We start from the raw sequence: 22,894 nt of genomic DNA on the forward strand, positions 1-22,894 counted from the left end.
TGTACTGGGGTGAATGTATGACATTGTTCTACATTCTGTCCATCAACTGTGTTTTATGCAATTTTCACCCCGAGTGTGCTGGGTATACTCAGACGTGAGTCCCAGGCTCTCCACACCACTGGAGTCAAGCTATCCAGGCTGATGAAGGCTGATAGCCAGAAACCGGTCCATGGATGCTTGATTCCGTTCTGGGAAAGACATGGCTTGGTAGTTCGGACTGGACTGTTCCCATGAGGCACAGGGTCAGAGCTGATTTGCATATAGCCAGTGTCTAACCCAGGGTGGTGTGGAGTGCAAAAAAACGATGGATTTAGGCCCAGATCCTTGTACTGGGGTGAATGTATGACATTGTTCTACATTCTGTCCTTCAACTGTGTTTTTTGCAATTTTCACCCCGAGTGTGCTGGGTATACTCAGACGTGAGTCCCAGGCTCTCCACACCACTGGAGTCAAGCTATCCAGGCTGATGAAGGCTGATAGCCAGAAACCGGTCCTTGGATGCTTGATTCCGTTCTGGGAAAGACATGGCTTGGTAGTTCGGACTGGACTGTTCCCATGAGGCACAGGGTCAGAGCTGATTTGCATATAGCCAGTGTCTAACCCAGGGTGGTGTGGAGTGCAAAAAAACGATGGATTTAGGCCCAGATCCTTGTACTGGGGTGAATGTATGACATTGTTCTACATTCTGTCCATCAACTGTGTTTTTTGTTATATCCTTAGACACTTCCTTTATAGCCGATGCCTGCTCCTGCGCCATTGTTGCGGGGTCTGGTTTCAGATTGCCCTTATACGAATGTCCACGGCCCACTCGCTGCCATCCATCTCGTGAGGGTCGCAGTGACTTCTCCTGTGAAGGTCGAGAAGATGCCACCTGCGTCGATGAGTCCTCGTCGAGGTCAATGCCCATCAGGGGGCACGTGTCCTGGAGAGATCTGAGTTGATGCAGGACCCCTTTCCATTTAAAGATCAGCCTGAAGGGATGACCTTAGGAGTAAGGGATCTCTTTGTTGCGTAGGAACATTGTGACTACCTTAAAGGTTTTCCTCTTGTGCAGGGTGATAGCTGATAGGTCCTGATACAATGCTATTTGATGACCGTGATCCTGGAGAGGCTGTTTCTGGCGTGCCTCTCTCTTTCTGGGGTAAGTCCGGTAGGAAGGACAAAATATCAGGCGGGGGAGCAGGTGCTCTGCGTGCTAGACCAACCCTGTGCGCCCTGTCGATACGGATTTCAAAGTCATCGGCTACCCCCAAGATCTCCCTGATCATTCCCTGTAGAAAGCTGGTGATATTGTCCCCTTCGGCCTTGGATGGCAAGCCTCGGACCCTTATGTTGTTCCGCCGAGAGCGGTTTTCAAGGTCCTCTGTATGCGCCTGGAGATCAACTTGTTGCTCACGAAGGCGAATGACCTCTTGCTGCAATTGTTCGACCTCCTCTCTCCTAGTCTGTTCCACTTCCTCCACCGCCGCCACTCGATCCTCCAAGCCATCCACATTGCGGCGCAGTTCACGGTGTTCCCCGGCCATATCTTGTTTTAGCTTCGAGAAGTCCTCGCGCAGAGAGTTAAATAGGGTTTCCAAGAACGCTTTGGTGATAGGGGCCCCTCCGTCCTCCTGTCCCGTGGCATCCTTCACCGCTGCTGGGGACCGCCGGCCCTTCTCCCCCTTGGGGGCACTCTTAACTAGCACGTCTGTTATGGTGCGCCGCCCCTGCGTCCTGCATTGGCCATTATACTCTGTCCGCACCGGCCTGGTGGAGCCCCGATTGGTTGCCCGCTCTGTGGGAGCGTGCTCTGCTAATTACGTGCCCCCTCGATGTCCAGGCAATGCAGGTCAAGATCCCGGCTCTCCAGTCGTCTACTTTGATGCTCCAGCCAATTATGCCACCGCCTGCTATGTTCTTAAGTCTGTGGGGATTATACGCTACGGGGACCCGCTCCCACATGGCAGCAGGGCGGTGCAGTGTAGGCCGTACATCCGCAAAGGCCGCCCGGGTCGTGCCGTGTGTCCAGCTCAGGGTACCCCACTGTTCCCAGTCACTCGGTTGGCAAGACGCTGTGGGCGCCCGACCGGCACCTCTATTCCCCCCACTAAGCTCCTCACCTCCCGGTCACCGGTCCTTTCTCGCTGGGCAAGTGCTTATCGCTGGCAGATCTCCCCCTCAGGCCGAGTCCAGCTAGGTCCTCTCTCCCCAGTCGCTTTGTCTCGAAGGCCCTCTGCTGTTCAATAGGCCAGACCCTCTTCCTTGCAGCAGGTAGGCCCCAAAGCCTGGGGCACTAGTTTCACGTCTTCCGGGCGGGCGCTCTCCCACTGCCGACAGGCCTCACCTCGGCGCCCCTCTCCTGCAAGACGCTGTTACCTCGCATCTCGCCGCCGGCTCACGACCTCCACTGCGGCAACTATGGTCTCCGCGGGTGGCCCCCGAGGCCCCACCGTGCCGCCTCCATACCTCTGAATGGAGTTCCGGTGGGCCCAGAGCGACCCCCGGATGCAGGCCACAAGACCGGGGGCTCGATTTCCGCGCCCTGCTGGTCGGGCGCTCACTCTGGCCGGCCCTCCGCCGTCCCGGCCGCTTTCTCCGCGGTTCACTTCACCTACCAAGCGCTGCCGGATCGCTCTGTTTCACCGGCCCCCGGCCGTAGCTCGGACTGCCTTCCTCTCTCAACGGGCGCTCACCTGGTGGGCCGCCCGCTGTGGCTGATTAGCGCAGGCTATGCAGTTCCCCTGGCTGCCATTACTTCTCCGCACCAGCCGCGATCCCGCACCGCAGGAATAGAGCGCCGCGGGGGATTGGCGCTGCCGTTTTTGCTGCCAAAAGGACGGGCACCGACTGTCCTTGCTCTGCCAGGCTCAATTCTCAGCAACACGGGGGCTGAATCCTACTAAAGGGGTCACAACGGAAATCCCGGCCGAGGAGCCTCACGAGCCTGCGTCCATTCAGGCCGCCATCTTAGCCACGCCCTCCATTGTAATGCCTTTTGACTTCAAGAATGCCCCTGCCACATTTCAGAGGCTGTTGAACCAATTTCCCACAGGTCTGGAAGCTATAGTGCAGCATATCTAGATGATATTGCTGTCTGTAGCTCCACCTGGGAGGATCACCGCCTCAGGAATGTCCTGAAGGCCCTGCCAAAGGCAGGCCTAACTATTAAGGCCAAAAAGGGCTCGCTAGGGCTGAGCAAGGTTGTGTACTTGGGTCACCTGGTAGGTGGAGGCCAATTTCAACCATTGGAGAGCAAAATCCAGACCATAATGGACTGGGTTGCTCTCACTACCCAGACTCGGGTCAGATCTTTCTTGGGCCGTACAGGGTACTACAGGATATTTGTTAAGGGATATGAGTTCTTAGTGACTCCCCTTAATGATCTCACTTCCAAAAGGATGCCTAAGAAAGTTCAGTTGACAGTTAGCTGGCCATGTGATCTGCTCCCATTCAGCAAAGTCCTGATTACTCCCCAACACCTTCATTGTCTAAACAGGAGCCTCTGTGAGATAGAGGTAGGAGCTGTTCTATCACAACTTAATGCAGTTGGCCAGGACAAACCAGTAGCTTGTATAAGCAGAAGGTTGGACCCCCCCCCCAGGGATAAATGTTGGTCAGCTATTGAGAGGGAAGCCTTTGCTGTGGTCTGGGCCTTGAAGAAGTTGAGGCCATACCTGTTTGATACTCACTTCATTTTTCAGACCTACCTTAAGCCCCTCTTATGGCTTAAACAGGGGAGGGGTGAAAAACCAAACTGTTGAGGTGTTCCACTTCCCTACAAGGAATGGACTTTTCTGTGGAACATAGACATGGGAGTAACCCTGCCAACACCCTCCACGTAGAAAATTAAGACTCAACTGGGCAAGGTTAGTCTCCTCTCCTCTCCTCTCCTTTCGTTTGGGGGCAGGGTTGTTTAGGAAAGTAGGATCTACTTTCATGGTTACCCCCACTTTTAGCTGGTGGTGTTCTGTTTTATGACTAGTTTGACTGGGATCCTGCTAATCGAGACCCCAGTCACTGTGCTTTCCCACAACATTTGACAGTGGTAAGTATTTTGGTACCTTCCCAATTGGCTAATGGTGTACCCATGTAAGTCCATAGTATATGGTACTAAGGTACCCAGGGCATAGGAACACCAGGGGTCTCCCAGGGCCTGCAGCATGTAATATGCCACCCATTAGAGACCACTCAAATTGTGACTACAGGCCTGCCATTGTAGCCTGTGTAAGTTGGTGCTAGCACCACCTACGACAGATGAAAATTTCCTTATATCTGAGGTCACTGCACTTAAAACCTATAAGTCGCCCCTAAGGCAGGCCTTTCAATCCTGAAGGCAGGGTGTTAGGTTATAAGTGGGAGGGTGCCCTGCATGAGCAGGGCACCTCCTACAAACCCCAGAGTCGATTCTCCAGGCTTTGTAAGTGCGCAATGGCTAACTATCTACTGGCTGTGCCGAACCGGAGCATGTTTGGTATCAAACATGTTTGAATCCTACCTCAACACCGTTTATGGTGTTGGAGGTATGATTTCATGCACTGGTAGTCTTCTGGTATTACTGGTAACAGCCTTCCAATGTCGGCCAGCAAGCTAGTGCTGCTGCCGAAACCCAGACACGATCCTGCCCTCCTGCTGCTGATCTGAGCTCGAGCAGGGGAAGGTAGAACAATAAGTTTCGTGTCACAGGGAGGTGTGACCACCTCCCAGACAGGACTTAGTCTGGGACTAGTGTATTGGGCTGGGGTGGAGGCGCTTGCCAGCACCACCAGACTGCTTTGAATGGCACATTTTGTGCCCTCATTGCATACTTTAGTTTAGCCAGTTCAGGGAGCCCCTGTCTCTCTCTCTGGCGTGAAACTGGGCAAAGGACATGGGAGTATCATCCCCTCTGTCCAGCCCTCCTCTGGGAGGGACCCTTGAATCGTTCCAACCCTTTCCCTGGGGTACCTATGGGCTTACCTGTGGGTGGCTCTTCAGATTTGTCGTGGGACAAGATTCTAACCCAAAACCACTTCAACTTCGATTGTGTGAGCACCTGGACTTTACTGGACTTCGTCTGGAACCGAGAATGCACCAAGGAAGACTCCTGCTGCTCCTGCAAGTCGTCTTCGTCATCTGTGCTTCTTCCAGGTTCCTCTCCAGGCCTGTAGGCATCAAGCACACTGAAAGTAATCTCCCTTGGAGCGAAGGAGTCACTCCCCTGCATCTGCAGTCACCACTACAAAGCTGACCTGTCTGCTGCTCCTGACGTCCCACAGACTTTGAAAGGCTCAGCAACACAGGTGGTGGATCTACAATTCTCTTGAGGCCTGACCTATTCCTTTCAGCAAGTTTGAGGCCAGTATCCCTCATGCGAACCACTGGAGCAGAACCCCTATGCAACGTGTCAACTTGCCATTGCCAAGGCTTGTTGGCTGTGTACTCCAGAGATGTTCGGGCTACATGAAGCTCCAGCATCTCTTCCTGCCAAGATCTTTGTCCTCACTGCATTCTCTGCACTGTGGTCCTGCATCTTTGGTGAGCTCCTCGAGGTCCTCTTGCGACTCTTGTGCCTTTGGTCTGTGGGTTCTCTTGGGGGTCTTGTTTGGCTTCAGTGGGCTCCCCTGCTTGCTTGTGGCCTTCTCTGACTCTCCTGCAATTGGTGAGTCCCTTGAACCTTGCTGGTTCCAACATTGCGGCTTTTTCGTTTACCATCTCTGTTGCTGCTGCCAAGGCTTGTGGTTGCTCCTGCTGGACACCGACTCTCTGGCTCTCGACATGGGACAGCTTGTGAACTGTTCCTGGTCTACCACAGCAACACCTGGTCCTCACAGCTGCAGCAACAAGGTCACCATCTTCACTCCTGCATCTTCCGTCATTGGTGGTCATTGCTCTTCCATGCCTCCTCGCCACCTCTGAGTGCATAAATTCTATCCCCTCTGCTTGTAGGTTCTTTTCTTCACGTATCCACCCTTGGATTCCACTGGACTCTTTCACCTTCTTCACCAGCAGCATCTTTCCTGAAATCCTCCATTGTGGTCTACGGTGGTTACTGACGTTACTGCGCACCTATTCACCCATCTTCCCTGGTGTAGGCATCCCTGTTCCTGGGTTATTCTAGAGTGGGGTGGGGTGGGGTGACTATTCAACCTTCTGTTTTCCACGGGGTTTCTTCAGGGTCCACAGGCAAGGGTCCTTCTTGAAAACTGTGACTTCTTTATTGAATTGCATTGAGTATGCGCTGTGATCCCACTCTGCACACAGACTTCATGGGGTTCCTGGGTACTTACCTTGGTGGTTCCTTGTGTCCCCAGCTCTTCTGAGTCTCCTGGTCCAAGTTCCAACTTCGGTCGCAGTTCGCATTCCACTTCTTTAGTATATTGTTTGGTCTCCCCCTGTAGACCACTGTGTATTTGTGCTTACTTACCTGTTTACAATGAAGTATTGTGTTGATATCTCCGGGTAGGAGATAGGAGATATACCAATGTATTAGTGAGTGAGTATAATAAATTGACGTATTTTTATAACTACACTGAGGGGGTTCTTTTTTGTTTAACCTACACTATATGATTAGTTCTGGTAAAACAAGCTGTTTAACACTCCTTCTGGACTAGGCCTGAAGGCCGCTGTTCACAGCTACCACTTAGTGACCTTTCTAAGTGTGCTCCATATACTAAGCCAGCCTCCTACTTTTTCAGGCAATGCCATTTACTGTCGTAAACTAGTTGGGAAAGAGTAAGAAAAGAGTACCCGAATTATTGCGAAGATAATTCGTTCCTGCCTTAATTGTGATACACATGCTTATAATGCAAAATCCATTTAACTAGATGTTGGATTTCTTAAGCGACTGCCTCCAACCTTACCCTAGAGGATGTCCATTCTCTACCTTTATCAAAATCATAACTACACTCCATTTTTCCTTAATGTTTTTTCAGAGGACACTGTGTATTCTCTTGACACACTTCAATTAATTAATTAAAATGTTTTTTTTAGCTTGGAGCATTACCTCCAGTCAAGGCTCACTTTTTTTTAAGAACACAGATATCAAGTTGAGAGATTGTGTAATAATTTTACAAAAGCCTTAAGATTTTCAGCTAAATGGTGGTGAGGGTACTCTAGTAATGTTTCTGAGGAACCTTCGTCTACTGGATAATGCATACTAGCCTTTATCCGCTCCTCGGTTTAAGTCTAATATAAGGACAGATTCAGCTGTGTGCTAGACCTTTAAAATCAACAATAGTATAAAAAAGAAAGTAGTAACAATTATTAGGTCTTGGGATCTGGTCTCTCTAGCTGTTGCTCAGTTTTGAATTGTCATTTACATTTTGGTCCAGCCTGTGGGACAGCCATTTGTTTGGAATGCCAATAACTGTGAGCGATGGCATTTCACCCCTTTACGTCTCAGTTTGCATCCGTAAGTAGCCAAGTCAGCGGAAAGGAGTCCGTCTCTAGAATCTACCACAGAACACAACAAATGGGCCATTCCGGGAATTTTGGCTATATTGTATAGCTAAAGTGGAGTCATTGGCAACAGCAGCGTGCACCCTGCACATGGAGGATTAAGGCAGAAGCAAGTATGGTAGCTCATGCCTGATCTGCATGTGAGGCACTCTTCAGTGGTGATAGCTTCTCGTCTGTATTTGCCTCTCTGCCTAGGTGGAGGCCCCGGACCGCTCCTTTCCAAGGATTTGTGCATGTTTTAACTGCAGATATATAGGAAGGAGCACCTATTTGTGCTACAGGTGTTGCTGTTCATATGTTTCTCTCTGTTCTAAGTAGGGACACATTTGTCTGTGTGCCCTATAGGGATATTACTCAAAAAGGACTTGTGAATCCCTTGTCCATTCTTTGGAAATGATTCAGTGTTTGATCTTGACACAGATCAGTATCGGAGTGAGTGTTCTTTACGAACAGTTAATGAGTAAGTGGCTGTCCTGTGGGTGTATTACTGACGCTAGAGCATAGCTGGGCGATCTAGCGCTTGTGTTGTGCTACTGCCCCAAGGGATTGCCTAAGCCACGCTTGTGGGGAGAGGGGATGGTGACCGGTGTGAGAGCATTAGTATGTTTATATTTTTCCTGTGTATGTTTTCCATGATACTGTTGTACTTCCCAGCTAGGATCTGCTATAGACCGTCTCATACAACGACAGTGGCAGCTGCTACTGAGACTCTTGACAGGAGGTCCTTCTTTAATTGTGTTCCATCTTACATAGCTGCACCACCCTCTTGTGTGTGATCTGCATCTATGAGTATCAGAGTTCTATGGAAGGTAGCTTGAAGGATTAATTGTGTATTACACAAACCAACTCTGAATATTAGTAATTTACTATACTCCAAAATCGGAGGACTCAGTATTCTAGAACACTTGCTGATAGCATGTTTCGGGTGTACCTGTCACTTTGTTGTACCTGTCACTTTGTTGTTCTCACTTACACACTAAGATGGCCACCATGGAATCCCTCTCTTTCTCTTTCTACCTCCCTCTGACTCTTCCACAACTTCTAAGCTCTGCCAATGCCCGTTTCCTAATTGTATCAGACAGTACCCAGAGGTGCCACGCATTCTTCAACAAATTGTTATTATACAGATAACTTCTAGTCTATCTGATTAACTGCTGTCTGTTTCATTGTGGATGGTGCCAACCCAGGTACAAGCAGCTGATACTCATTCTTAGAATATCTGCATGCTTTAATTTGTCTGTTCATTGGTCTATTTTGTTGTTTCAGAATCTGGCCAACCGGATATTCCATTAGACCGGCAGTTTCTTGTCAGTGAGCTAAATGTAGTTGAAGACACAAATGGAAGATCCATGTAAGTAATTGAGTACCATTGTTCTAGGTTGCATTTTGAAATTTGAGATTAAGAATGTAACTGAACTTTGCTTGTTAAAATTGTATCAGTGCCTCCTGCCCTTTCTGCTACAGTGCTGGTTGTAACTGCCCAGGGTTGTAGCGAGGGTGTCATGGTCCCTAATGCAGGTAAGGAGATTGGAACACCCACGTCTGCGTCCATTTTTGGTGGTACAAGAAAATAATAATCGGTTGTACTATTGCCCTGGAATATTTGGTTCCCGATGCCACTGCACCTGCTACATCATTGACAGTTATGTTCTTGACACTGCCTACTCCAAACATTGATGTGAATTTTTGGTAACAATCTTTACCCTTGCAGATGTCAATGTTTGTGATTAGTATTAGATGTATCAAAGGGGTGACAGTCACTCAGTTCACTCATGCAAGTTATTTAAATTATTTGCCCAAAGTACGCCGTCATGGAATACACGTTTCACCATTTCACATTACTGGAAACATATACTTAAGTGGGCAGTTTTATTAGGTAATGTGGGGTTCATGCTTATGCTGTTAACAATGATTTATAAAAATGCATGGCATGTCCCTGGAACCAACAGTAACATCATACGATTGAGCCACTGCCATTCGTAGTCCCTCAAGTCTCCTACTTGTCACATTGGAGCTAAAGGAAGTAATGTGATGAAACTACAGGAATTAACCAGGCTGTTTGAGCTGTGTTCATATTTTTTGCCACTCATTTCATAACCACTGAAACCATGGGCATCAGCGGCATTGCCAGTGGTACCAAACTTTATTTCCTGTGCTTACGCTGTTCTCTTTTGGGATTAAACACTTTTTGTTGAGCAAACAGTCTCTATACACCAATATAGGGTGGTAGGCCGTAGAGAGATCAATATAACCCACAGGACCACAATATGTGCCTTCTTCAAGTCTACCTTTTAAGTAGTTACTCTGACTTACCATCCCAAAATGAGATGGAGGCGTTGGGGGAACTATGGATGGGAGGTCAGACAGGAAAAAGAACTCTTGTCACTCTATAGATTACACCCAGTTTTATAAGCTTGGAGTCTCAGAGCACACCCTTCAGCCACAATTTCTAGAGCTATACCATCTTGCAAGTCCCAGAGTGACCTTCTCTACAGTCTGATGAGATATCACCCATTTTGTATTTGGCTACAGCTACTCACACTCCTTTTTTCTTTGCTCACAGAAAATTCCATGCTGGCTCAATCTGGGTAAAACGTGGCTTCTACTCAGTATAAGACACTTTCAGCTTGGCAAGGTGCCACAGAGATGTCTCCAAATCCAGTTTGAGTTGATGAACTGTAGTTTTTGCCTCCTGTTATGTGTAGACCAATTATGATCAGGAAAAATCAAAATGTGTGCATTCCAATTCGACTAATACAGTTCCCGGAATAACTTGTTGCTGCTCGCTCCTCTCATGGGGAGTCGGTACTTCTTCACCATTGCAACTTTAGGGCAATCTTCTTAAGACAATACTTCTGAATTTAAAAACCTCTGGTTTCCTCACCCACCAAGTACTTCAGTAACCCCAGAAGGTGGATAGTGGCTTCAAATACCTATTCTTCTAGACATTTGAGATGTAACTCCTCCAAACAGCAGCTAGGACAGGATACTCTTTAAAATTCATCTACTGCTTGTCATCTTCTGGTAGCGCATTCATAACAACACAAAATACATGAAACAACCCTAGAGTTATTTTCCATTCTCTTGTGTGCCTGTTGAACAATCAATGCTATTGTATTTGGAGATTACGGTCTTCTAGATGTTCATTATAGTTTGCTGCACATCTCTCAGTGGTGATAAAATCAGTGTCTCCTCTGGATGTACCTGCGTCTCCCTTATCCATATAATTCATTTCCCGGTGACTGATTATCTTTCACAAGTGTTTTTCAATAGAAAAAAAATGTTTGGTCTGTCTTGCTTTGACCTTTATTTTTATAAGGAGATGTTGCAGCATATCTTCTGACTCCAACAAAACCTCTCTTTCTAGCTGTCACACACGCCTTAGCTTGTCCCCAAGAGTTAGCAGTGATGCAGCAATAATTATCCATCAGTCGGCCTCTTCAACCTCATGTCTGACATTGTGCATTCTACCATACTGTTTTGTGGCTGGAGAAGATGTAATTCTTGACTAATGCTACTGTATTTAGCTCTGCCCACATTGAGGATAGATGCCTGTCATAGAAGAGAGTGATGGCTGACCCCTCCTCCCTTTCAGACTAGAGGCCAAAAGATCCTGCAGCACAGCTTTAGAAGATTATGGTACCCGTTAAGCTTCCGACTGCAAAGACTTCTCTGTGGTAATTAGCAAACACAACAGGACACTTGTATGCAGGTATCCAGACCTCTAGACAGCCCTCAACATGTAGCCCAAGCTTCCTCAACCTGATAACTGCAACTAGCAGTTACAGGTCATACAGTTTAGCAGCAGGATCCATTCTTGAGCATTTTTAAAAAGTCAGAAGAGCCAAAAACCCAAATTCCAGAAGAATATGACCAAATTACACTTGCTTCCTCCCTGCGGAATCACATCGGCTGTTCAAAGGAAATAAAGGAAACACAAACTGTAGCTAAGGAGAGCAAAGGTATAGGCAGTCTCTTCCATTTCCTCCACCACGGACCAAGAAAGGTGGCAGAGCATTCCACTGTTCTGAATTTTTTTACACAGGTTTCAAGTTGTCATATTGCTTATTTGTGCTATTTCTGTGGTTTCAGTGTTCGTATAGGTGGCATTCTACTGTCAAGTGGGTGACTCTTTCTTTCCAGTAAATCAAAGCAGTAACTAGTATTTGATTGCTTCTCTAAGTTTGCATTTATTCTATCTAGACATTAACAGATCAGTCGAGATTCGTAAAAATGCAATGTAAACAAAGCATAATCAGTGTTTTACAGGTTAGATGCCTGGGAAAACTATGACCAAGACAGTGCTTAATGAGTTCGCTTCCCCGAGACTAATTCCGACATACAAATTCAGCAGGATAAATAAGCTAGTTAGTAGTCAGCAACAAAATGTCACATGCACCTAAATTAAGCAGATATGCAGCAGTGTGATTCATTTTACCAGCTGCAGGAAAGTAAGAGTGTATTAATACCCAGATAAATCGGTGCTATATAAACTGCTGTGAACAACAAAGTCAACACTGTAATCAGCCAGGCTATGCAGTGGTAGAAAGATATAAAGTCATCGATGGTAGACACGTGTACCTGCTCCAAACCCAAACTACAAAATAAACCCATGGTTATCTTTAGGGGCAGCCTTTTCTTTGACAGTATTGCTGATTCCAGGCCATTGACTGGAGAGGCCTTATTGGCACACATCAGGTGAAGTATATGAAGGTGGGATAGGGGCATTACACACAACTTAAGCCCAGGCATCAGTCCTGAGTTGAAGGAAAGGGCTCAAAGTAGCACTAAAAATGCTGACCATAGAGCCAGGAGGCTAGAGGGTAGTCTGGAGCAAACGAAAAAATGTAGGATTTCAAAATAATTGTATAAGTATGCTATCACAACAGCCCACAAATACTAGAGTGGATCAAATTGTTTTTATTTTGGTCTTCAAAAGATCGTGTTTCAAATTACTCAAATGTCCACACCTGATGCAGAGGCGTATATGGTAGCAATCATATGTAGAAAGACCCAGCAATACAATACTGCAGCCTTATGTAGATAACGTACAAGAATTCCCAAAGGACAATATATAATTCTATGACCAGTAGAAGGCTTATTTACAGACAATACAGCCATCACACGTGTTTCGTCTTATAGAATTGTTCAAGACTGTAAGCTCTATGCAAGTATTATGATGGACAGAGTTTGATCGACCAGAGTCAAGGAAAGCGAGATATGTGTAACGGAAAATAAGAAAGATGTAATGAGCAATGACGTTTTGTTAAAAAGAAAGGGGAAAAAAAACCAGCCCCAAAATTGGTCTGAGATTAATTTGTGACAGTATGTAGTACACCTGAATCCAAACAGAAGCAAAGCTGTTCCAGTGTAATCAAGTGAAAGTTCCATAGATAGTAGTCACACTATGAGCAAAATAGTGTACAAACTATGTTCTTATCAACCTCACCCAGTATTCACGGAGAGAAATGGAATAAAGTGAGTAATTTCACCACTTGATATGTCAGAAGCAGCTTATCAAGAAAAAGGGTTATTGCTAAATTGTGAGTTCAAAGGTAGTCATTTAAATATTAGGTGTATGTGCAATAAAGTAAGAATTGTAAATGGATTATCCAGAAATCAAGCAGTACTCCCTGCAAAACACTGTACCTCTGATTTGGTAAAGTGACAGGTGGGTGGTTGTCATGATTCAAAAAGTAGTCAGTCGTACCATGCCATAGTTTGGACGGACTTGCGGTAACAAGTTCACAACCAAATACAATCAATTAGTATAACATTAAGGGTGTTGTTCCTTAAAAGTGCAACATTGTAACTAAGGAAGTCTTGGGCAAATACACAAATCAAATGAAGACTGTAATTTGGCCACTATGTTGTAAAGCTGCCAGTAAACTTGAGCTGGGTCTAATTTAAGAGCAAAATAAGGATGAAAAATCTCATGCAATATCATTTGCATAGATTCATTGAGTTGCAATAAAGAACATATAGAAAAGGCTACAATCCAAATATAATGACACTATCCTGAGTTTAAAAAAAAGGACATCATGTCACTTATGTTGAGCCACATTAAAACATAGGTGACCAGTATATTTGCGGATAGTAAACCACAAAAATCCCATGTGAGCTTCTGCACAATATGTACTGTTTTCTATAGTCTCAGTTATGGTAATACAAAAGTAATTATTCCAAGCAGTTACATTGCCTGAAGTGAAATTATTAGCTTAAAAGCAGTAGGTGCTTAGTGTTACTGGTGCAGGCTCTGTGTCTGTGAATGCCAAACCAATGTTTCCTGTTCCTCATAAAGAATAGTTAGTCATAATAACTGCAAAAAGACTAAACAATTGCACATTCTGCAGTAAATGGCACCATTTTGTAATGAGTTGTGGTAAGGGGTGGAGGGAATAGTATGAATGCTGGTATGAATAGTAAAATATTTGTTATACGGTAGAGAAAATAATTTCTTATGCAAAAATATAGGAATTTAGTAGTGAGAGGAGATTGTGATAGATTTTAACCTACCGCATTTAGGAGAGATATTAAGTCATCTATAATTTAAAAGGACCAAATCATTCAAGATAGTACAGGTTATGTAGCCAATATGTCTGAATGATTTCCAAAAACACATACTTAGTCGTGGTCAAGTTGGTGAAGTTGGTCAAGTTGACGACAAGAAAGTATTATTCGACATAAGTCTTTTCTAAGGACAGAATTCCTGCAGAGAACATGATTAATCTCTATTATTATGAATGACAAAGTTAACGTTCTCCACGTGACTTAGTAGCACAGTTGCGGACTCATAATGAAGAGTTACTGAGAAGACAATATAGTTATGAAAAACCAATAGGTCATAATGATTCTGATCGGCAGCAAAGGAAAAAACATTATTGCAGATATAGTGTTCATAAGGACAATATGTATGCCAACAATTAGTCATGTGAAAATTGTATAACTATATTCACGTTTGCCAATCATAAACATGCTAGAATGTTTGTTCTGCTTAAACCTCAGCTAATCTAGTAGATTTAAAGGTCACTCTACATGATTAGACATTAAAAAAATTATTTAATTACCAATCCTGATGGAAGACCATGTCCACATCTCGAAGTTTAAAGATCCATCTAGCATCAGTCTTACGTAATCTATTGCCACCTGAGCAGATTAAGGACAGGGAGTCAACTAGGAACAACTGAAGTAATTATTTTTCTTCGGTGAGGAATTGCTGGTTTCCATAAATGTATCCGCTAAAGCATCCATAATTATTGTTAATTTTCAATTAAACCTTTAACATAGAACAAATGTGGCCTCTTGAACAAGGGTTTACATTTTTGTCCATCCAATAAATGTGATTTTACACGGGGACACACTTTATTCAGGTTAGTTTGAAACTAAAACTTTAAAAAAAAATAATTATCAAGCCAATAGTTACAAATGCAGTTCCACCTTATATGATTCCTTGCAATATGACCATAAAAGATGTCCTGAGGACATACATACTTTATTTTTTATAAGTGACACCCAAGACCTGTGCTTAAAGAAGCAATTCAGGATTTTGACATCTCTGCAGATCTGACGGTGCTAACGCCCTCAAATCAGAATCAACATTTAATCCACTGTTGCCATCAGGCAAAAATATTGATCTCTTCTACAAAGGCAGAGATCTCTATTGCCTGGAGGAACAACATGATAAACACCACACATTTTGTCATGACAATCTATGTCATGATGAACATGCTGCTTTGGAGTCATTAATGCAAGACTCTAGTATGTATAATTATTATTACAAATACACCAACCCAATTCCACAGGTTATTACCCATTTAACAAACCTTTTCAAAAGTACAGCGACCTTTGTCTAAATCCAGATCTTGTATATAGATATTTGAACAACCATTTCCTACTTATCCATGCATCTACATTCTCCCTAAAATACACAAATCAGAGACCTTCCCTCCCGGAAGACCTATTGTTTTAAAGATCAGCTCCCCAACTGAGAAGTTCTCTGAATGCATGATCACTTTCGGCAACCACATGATCATTCCTCCTTTGACATACAGATTACCTGGGTCTTAATAAATAAAATGACGGATGTTGTCTGGACAGATGACATGACTCTTGTTACTGTAGACGTCAATATCCTGTATACCTGCATACCTAAAGATAATGGACTTGAAGCAACCAAACACTTCTTTTTACATCAAAGAAGAACTGTATTTGAACATAATGAAACGATTGTTGAGAGGATCAACTTGGTATTAGATAATAATGTATTTTTGCATGACCAAAGGTGGTTTCTACAAATACAAGGAGTGGCAATAATGGCGAAATTCTCCCTATTGTATGCAAATCTCCATATAGGTTACTTTGAAGATTATTATTAATGGAAATGCTACCCACCACATTTCACCAATAACATTTTATTTTAGGGAAGGTATATCAATAATATTATAATGATTTGGAAAGGCGACACGGGTAGCCTACTAGACTTATTCACATTTCTTAATCACAATGACTCCAACTTAAAGTTCACCCATCAGTACAGTTGCACCGCAAATGAATGTCTTGACATTACATTCTATTGTGAAGATGCTCACCTACCCTCCAATCAGCCAGCGTTAAAACGCCACAAGCCCATATCAATTATTTCCCTGAAAGAATCCGATTTGGTTATTTCCAAACTACAGTTCCCATAATGCTTCATTCCTAATTTCCCAACCATTCCAATATGGCGATTGCAACAAGACGCGATCGGTAAAGGAGCCATTAACAAAGGATCGGCTAAGGAGCCAGCAGCGCTGGTCGTATTGGGTCGAGTGTAGCGGAAAAAGAATCGGGTAAGCGCATCGCGCTAAGCATGATATGACAATCCTTTACAGAGGACTAACGGGCCAGAACGCGAGTAATATTCTATCGCGCTCCCGTTTTTTTCCGATTGACTGGATAGTCACAAAGCCCCGGCTGGGAGCTCCAGGACATGGACATGTACCTACCCCTTTCTCGGCAGTTATATAGAGAAGAAAGGTAGGGGGCGATTTATTCAAACATGCACTGAAGTAATATTAAGGCACTAATGAGCAGGTCCACGGTGGTGTGCATTGGACTTAACGGCTGTTTTGTCCGAATTAGGTGCGAGTGACTCGCAAGGTAGAACAGACGAGGCAGCACTCCCACAGTGTCACATTGGAGGATTTAAAAAGGTAGGCGACGTTCAGTGTATAGGTACACTAATAGCGATTAACTGCATAAACAGAATCTGGCTACAAACAGTATGTGTCCTTTCATTATTAAGACGACTACAGGATAGAAATTCCTCCACTCTTTTGGCCAAGCCAGCCTGCACAGAGGTACGAACACATGTTAGATGATTATAATCGCAGATTCCCACCTTCTGCGCAGAATTCTCCCGCTCCGCTTCCTCCAGCACAGGAGCCACTTCCTGTTGCTCAGCCAAGATCACCGGTTCTTCCAGATCCTAATACTGATGATACAAGAAAAAAAGAAAGGGTGGATTTGCTATATGGCAATCTGCACATCAATCTATGTTCTCCTATCGAGTCCCCTTTATCTATGCATGACATTTAACACATTTGGTTCTGAGTGCAACGATGATGTATTGTTGCGCATCCACCTAATGCATCCACAAAGACCTCCTGCCTAAAAAAACTTAGGCAGTATGTCCCAATATTGTAAAATTTGTACGCCAGTGCACATCCTATGCAGTCTCTTTTATCCTTTGTGCCAATATGCACTTTGTGTCCATCAATCTTCTTTCTCGAGGATGAATTCAGTCAATTCCAATAGCCGTATTAAGTTGACAGATCAACAACTTTATTTCATAAATGCCCAAGATCCACAGCCGATGTGCGTTCTGCCCTATTCGGGCTTCATCAAGGCTGTATGTCATATATAACAAGCATTTACAATGCAACGGTCTCGCCTTTGCAAAAGTTAGAGCTATTGGCATTGTAAATTACATAATGTTTATTTATATGTTGGTTTTGAAAACAGATAAATAAATGGCATTGTCATTTACAATGCCGATAGCTTAATCTCTCGCAAATGCGAGACCTATTGCATTTGCACACACACAGACACAGCCACACACACACAGCCCCACACACACAGCCCCACACACACATACACACAGCCACACACACAGAGCCCCCACACAAATATGCACACACACACACACACACACCGAGCCGGACACACACACCGAGCCGGACACACACACCGAGCCGGACACACACACCGAGCCGGACACACACACCGAGCCGGACACACACACCGAGCCGGACACACACACCGAGCCGGACACACACACCGAGCCGGACACACACACCGAGCCAGACACACACACCGAGCCAGACACCCACACACCGAGCCAGACACCCACACACCGAGCCAGACACCCACACACCGAGCCAGACACCCACACACCGAGCCAGACACCCACACACCGAGCCAGACACCCACACACCGAGCCAGACACCCACACACCGAGCCAGACACCCACACACCGAGCCAGACACCCACACACCGAGCCAGACACCCACACACCGAGCCAGACACCCACACACAGAGCCAGACACCCACACACAGAGCCCCAGAGCATAATTCCAAGAGCCAGCAAAGGTGAGTGTGTGGAGGGAGTAAGGGGTTAAAACTAAGGGCGCAAAGTGTGTCTGTTTTCAATGCGTATATAGGTGCCGCCGCACTCAGTGAATTCCGGCGCCACCCATGCCCCCCAGCACCTTTCTGCAGCTCATGGGAGGCCGCCCGCACCTGGCCTGCATCCGCCTCTGCCACCATTAACCTGTGCTAGGCCGCACCGCACTCACCACCTCCGGCGCTGGGTACACAGGGGCCCGCCTTCACTGCAGCCGCCGCAGTCACCTTCTCCAGACTCCCCCTGCTGGCAGGTGCACCTCACGTAGGCCCGGGCTTTTTATATGCTATTTATTCACTGCAGTCAACGAGGCGCTCGTGTGGCCTCCAGAAGCAGTTCCTTAGCCCACTCCACACTTATACCGCACGCCCAGCTATGACTGCCGGGGGGAGATAAGCCACCACAAGTATTTTCAGAGCTCACAGGCCCTTTTAGCTGTCGGATCACTCACCCCTAGGGTTGGTACATACAGTTGTTCCTCGCCGGCTCGCCAGGCAGGCTGCAAACACAATCAAGGCTCTCCACGCCCACATACCAGCTCCTACGCTATCTCACCCCTCAAAGCCACTGCTAACCTCAGCTTGTATCTTCATGCAATCTCGTACCCCCGATCCAGGCCTGGCAGCTCAAACTCGACCGCAACTCCCTCTTGCCTTCAGCATCAATCACACCCGGCACAGGATGGGGGGGGGTTCGCAGCCCGCACTTGCAACACCAGTTCCTAGCAGCTCCGGCCAAACAGCACAAGTATGGCAGACGCCATCTTGCCGTCGCAATACACTTCCGGCTTCAAGTTTAGTAGGGTCGCTCGCCCTCCGCTCCAGGGCTCAAAATGGTCAGAACATTATTCCCATTCCGATTCAGCTGCCCACGGCTGCAGATGGACCGCTGTAAACAGGATTATGGGCGGATAGTCAAACTAGGTCGGTGTAAAACGCGCACGCTGAGTGAGGTAATATTTAACTTGAAGGGTCGTGACAAACGCACCAGGCATGGAGAATCAGGAATGCAGTTGCGTCGTGAGCAAGATGTTCATATTTCACATTCTGCAATCTGGTACAATGTTATCTTGTGAGTGTCTGTTTCCTGCGTCAGAAATGGCAGTGTGCTGTGCGAGATGGGGCGGACTGGTAGTTAGGAATTCATTGTCCATAACTGGGAGTGGCGCTACATGTGGAATGCGTGCCTCTGCGAGACGCCGTAGGAAGTCTGACTGGAATCCGAGGGTGATTGAGGACACAGAAAGCTTTAACCCTCGCCACTAGCTGTGCTCACAGGGCTCGCGCATTCTGTCATGAGGTGGCGGCACACGGTTTGTGCAGTTAAATAAAAAGCTTTCCCTCGAAAATGTAATGAGCTCAAGATTAAATCGATTAAGCTTAGAGCAGTGTTGTGTGGTCGGTGGCAGAAATCAGTCAGCAAAAACACTAGACAGCGGGAGGGGAGGCGGGATAGACATGCCGCTTACCTGCTAGCAAAGCCAGGAAACTGAAATCGCAGAACCCACCCCTGCAAACGACACTTTCAAAATGGGCAAAACAAACCTTTAAAAAAAAAATAATAAACCATCGCCCACCGCCGCAATGACGATCGCAAAGGGGCGGAGAGCGAAAAAACCAGTGGAACGCCAACGAATATGCTCCCGCGAAGATTGACACATCTCTCTTCCAATGGCTAGCCTCCATTTATGGAGCTAGCCAATGGAAGAGAGAGGCGGGACAAAGCCCCGTACTGGTAAACATAAGATTTCGCCTACGCGAACACTGCTGCGCAGTGCTATGCCAGGCAAAACCTAAAAAGACAGAAAAAAGAAATACAAACTGTGACCTATACATTCTCAACATTCAATCTTCTTAATCACTTAATATGTACACTCTGCTATTTCATTCTGTGCATTGTTCGTGCAGTATTATACACATAGCATCTGTGACGAGTGACCACCACCACCACTAGATCTTGTGGTGAACAGCTCTATCAAAATACTGATAAAGCTAACGAAATTTACCTAATCATATTGTGCAGCAAAGAAAACAGAATCTCCGCCATTCAATTAAAGATCACCCAACGTCGCAAACAAATAGTACCAGAATGAGTAAGAAATCTAAAAGTAAAAGACCAATGGACCTTAACCCAAGAGATCCGACATAAAAATTATTTGCAAGCGGTCACCCAGTGCATTAATTGACGTGCTACCTAAATGCACCTAATTGTGGGTGAATGAGGGATGATAGACTCTGCTCACCCATTCTGCTTGATGTATAAGGGCACTCCTATGTTGGCGCCGCTTCAAAATAGTCAATATTATCTAAAAAGCAGATTGTATATAAAAAAAACACATTAGGAGTATCCACTTTATTTGATTGGGACATACTCTGTCTCCTTAGAAAACCAATTTTTTATAGATGCTAAGTTACGTCTTACCTTATTTAAAAGTTATTTTTCTTTTTGTCACTGTGTGATTTTCACCAATTCAAAAACAGCCAGCGTCAATATACTGATCCATCAAAGTGTTAATCTTATGAGAGCCTTGATAAGTCCAATCCCTTCTAAAAAAAATAAAAATCATAAAAGAACCTCACTATATCTGGCGCTTTAATAAGTGGCCCTCTTTGAGATATAGTGTTTATAGAACATTTACTATCGTGTTAGAAATTCCGCATTAATTATTATTATTCCATTAGGCAGTGCCTACGTTTTACCCATTCTCGCAAAATGTTAAACGACTCGCCTATCTCACGTGAATTGCGTAGTATAATCCTGATACAAGCTCCTGCCCTTTATAATTATTCCAACAGGTCTTAGCGTGTTCCTCCTCACTTACAGGTTAGCTATTGTTAAAAAAGCATGTGGAACCGTATGTCATTCCTTTATTTGCATTTGATCTGCTCTCCTAATAACCGGTCCCCCATTACTTATAGTGCATATATCTTAAAACTAATATTGTATCAAGCATTGTACTCCCAGCATTGCATATACTTCTTATCAAAATTCCTTTACCCCCATGTTTTTGTCATAGGCCTGCCCTACCTTGTTTAAACCCTTTATGCATGCATCTGCCATCAAAGCGCTAATTCCAAATATATTGCGATTAGTCCGCGCTTCCTCCCTCTTGTCCCACACTTGAATGAGCATGCTCATTAAACCTAAAACCACTCGTACAAGTCCTTTTGTCAATCTCCCTGCCATCAATGCGCTGACTCCATATATAACGCGGTTGGCGCACACTTCCTCATTCCTACCCTACACGTATTCGGGCATGCTCTTTCAATCTGAAACCACTGACATGATTCCCTTGCAGGCCTGACGATTGTGTGACTCACCGTTTCGAATCTTTACTTCTTCATCCTGTTGATTCTACAGCTTTGCGGCAAATTCTCCTGCGTTCTCTGCAATTTTACCATTCAGCCCCCGCCTTCAAGTCCGAAATCGACAGCTGACTATTCTAGTCTTAAAACACAAACCTTCCTGTATACGGCGGCCATCTTAGACTTCCAAGATATTCCAAGCGAGTAGTATATAGTTAATTATGCTATACTTTGGTCTTTATATACCTATCTTCCATAATTGCGCGGCGATTTCCCAATTCTCATCGGTGCACAGTATTTCAACAAAGTTTCACACAAGAAAAAAAAATGTATATGAACCGCAACCAAAACATTATATATTCGCAATTCCAGCAATTATTTTCCTGTGACAGTCTCAATTTCATCATCTATAAATGTATACAAAACCAAGTTGGATATTAGTTTGTCTAATATTTTTTTATAGATAAAATTCCTATAAAGATATGTAATCCATTATCTTTCTCACCTGTATTCCTTATACAGTTGTTTTCATGATTTAAGCCTGTATTTTTTTCATTATTGTCAAAAAAGTTTCAACATATAGGAATTACATGATCTTAAACAGTTAGCTATTCATTTTCATACCTATTCAGTTTTCTTCTCAACAAACCCCGTACTGTGTCTGAAAAAACCCTTATTGTAATTAATATGGCTTGATGTATCTGCCCCTGGAGATATTATATATCTATCTAGATGTTACCACTGGTCCTTTGCAGTTTAAGGTTGTTATTTATAGAAATTCAAATAGCTCTTTGTCTATATTGATCCCCTGTTCCACCGCTCGTAAAGAAATTATCCATTTGCTCTCTTTTTGGCGCAGTTCAGATTTTCTATTGCCCCCTCTATGTCCTGCTGCTACCATGTCTATGCCATGAAACCCTATTTTGTAAATGTCAGTGTTCGCATGAATGGTATTAAAGTGAACTGCAAAAGTATATTGTGTATTATTGTTTCGGATAGCACGTATATGTTCTTGGATTCTTTCTTTTAAGGGTCTTATAGTGCTACCAATGTAGATCTGATTACAGATGCACTTAAGACAGTACACTACTTGTGTTGAATTGCAATTAATGAATTGGCTGATGTTATGTATCTTTGCATTGTTATAATACTGATGATGGTGATGTCCGCAATGATATGGACCAGGACGACGACGCTGTCCTTACAGATTGGGATAACTATCGGGCCCAGACACCGTCTCCTCCTCCTGCATCTCCCCTGGCTTCTCCCCCAGTGGACATTGGGGGTTTCCACAACCTGATGGTGAGAGCCGCGAAACGTTTTCACTTGCCTATGGACGTCAAACAACAGGACTGCTTCCGATATGACTTCAAGGATCAGCCTTTGAAGCAAGTTCATACCATCCCAATCATTGACTTCATAAGCCAGGAGGGGCTTAAACTCATGGAACGGATTAACTCTATCCAGGCCGTGCTTCCGCGCCTTTACAAAAAGTACAAGGCGCCTG

At 44.9% G+C, this 22,894-nt stretch overlaps 1 protein-coding gene across 1 annotated transcript in view; it reads left to right on the forward strand.

The window, feature by feature from the left end:
- The window catches only part of CEP20 (centrosomal protein 20), a 332,701-nt gene that overhangs the window by 204,593 nt on the left and 105,214 nt on the right, over positions 1-22,894 (forward strand). Inside the window, exon 3 of the mRNA XM_086941436.1 lies at positions 8,686-8,770. Coding sequence (XP_086797562.1) covers positions 8,686-8,770 — 85 coding nt within the window. The remainder of the gene's footprint in view (positions 1-8,685; positions 8,771-22,894) is intronic.

This window comes from Lissotriton vulgaris, chromosome 10 (genome assembly GCF_964263255.1).
Source record: "Lissotriton vulgaris chromosome 10, aLisVul1.2, whole genome shotgun sequence".
Classification (NCBI taxonomy): domain Eukaryota; kingdom Metazoa; phylum Chordata; class Amphibia; order Caudata; family Salamandridae; genus Lissotriton; species Lissotriton vulgaris.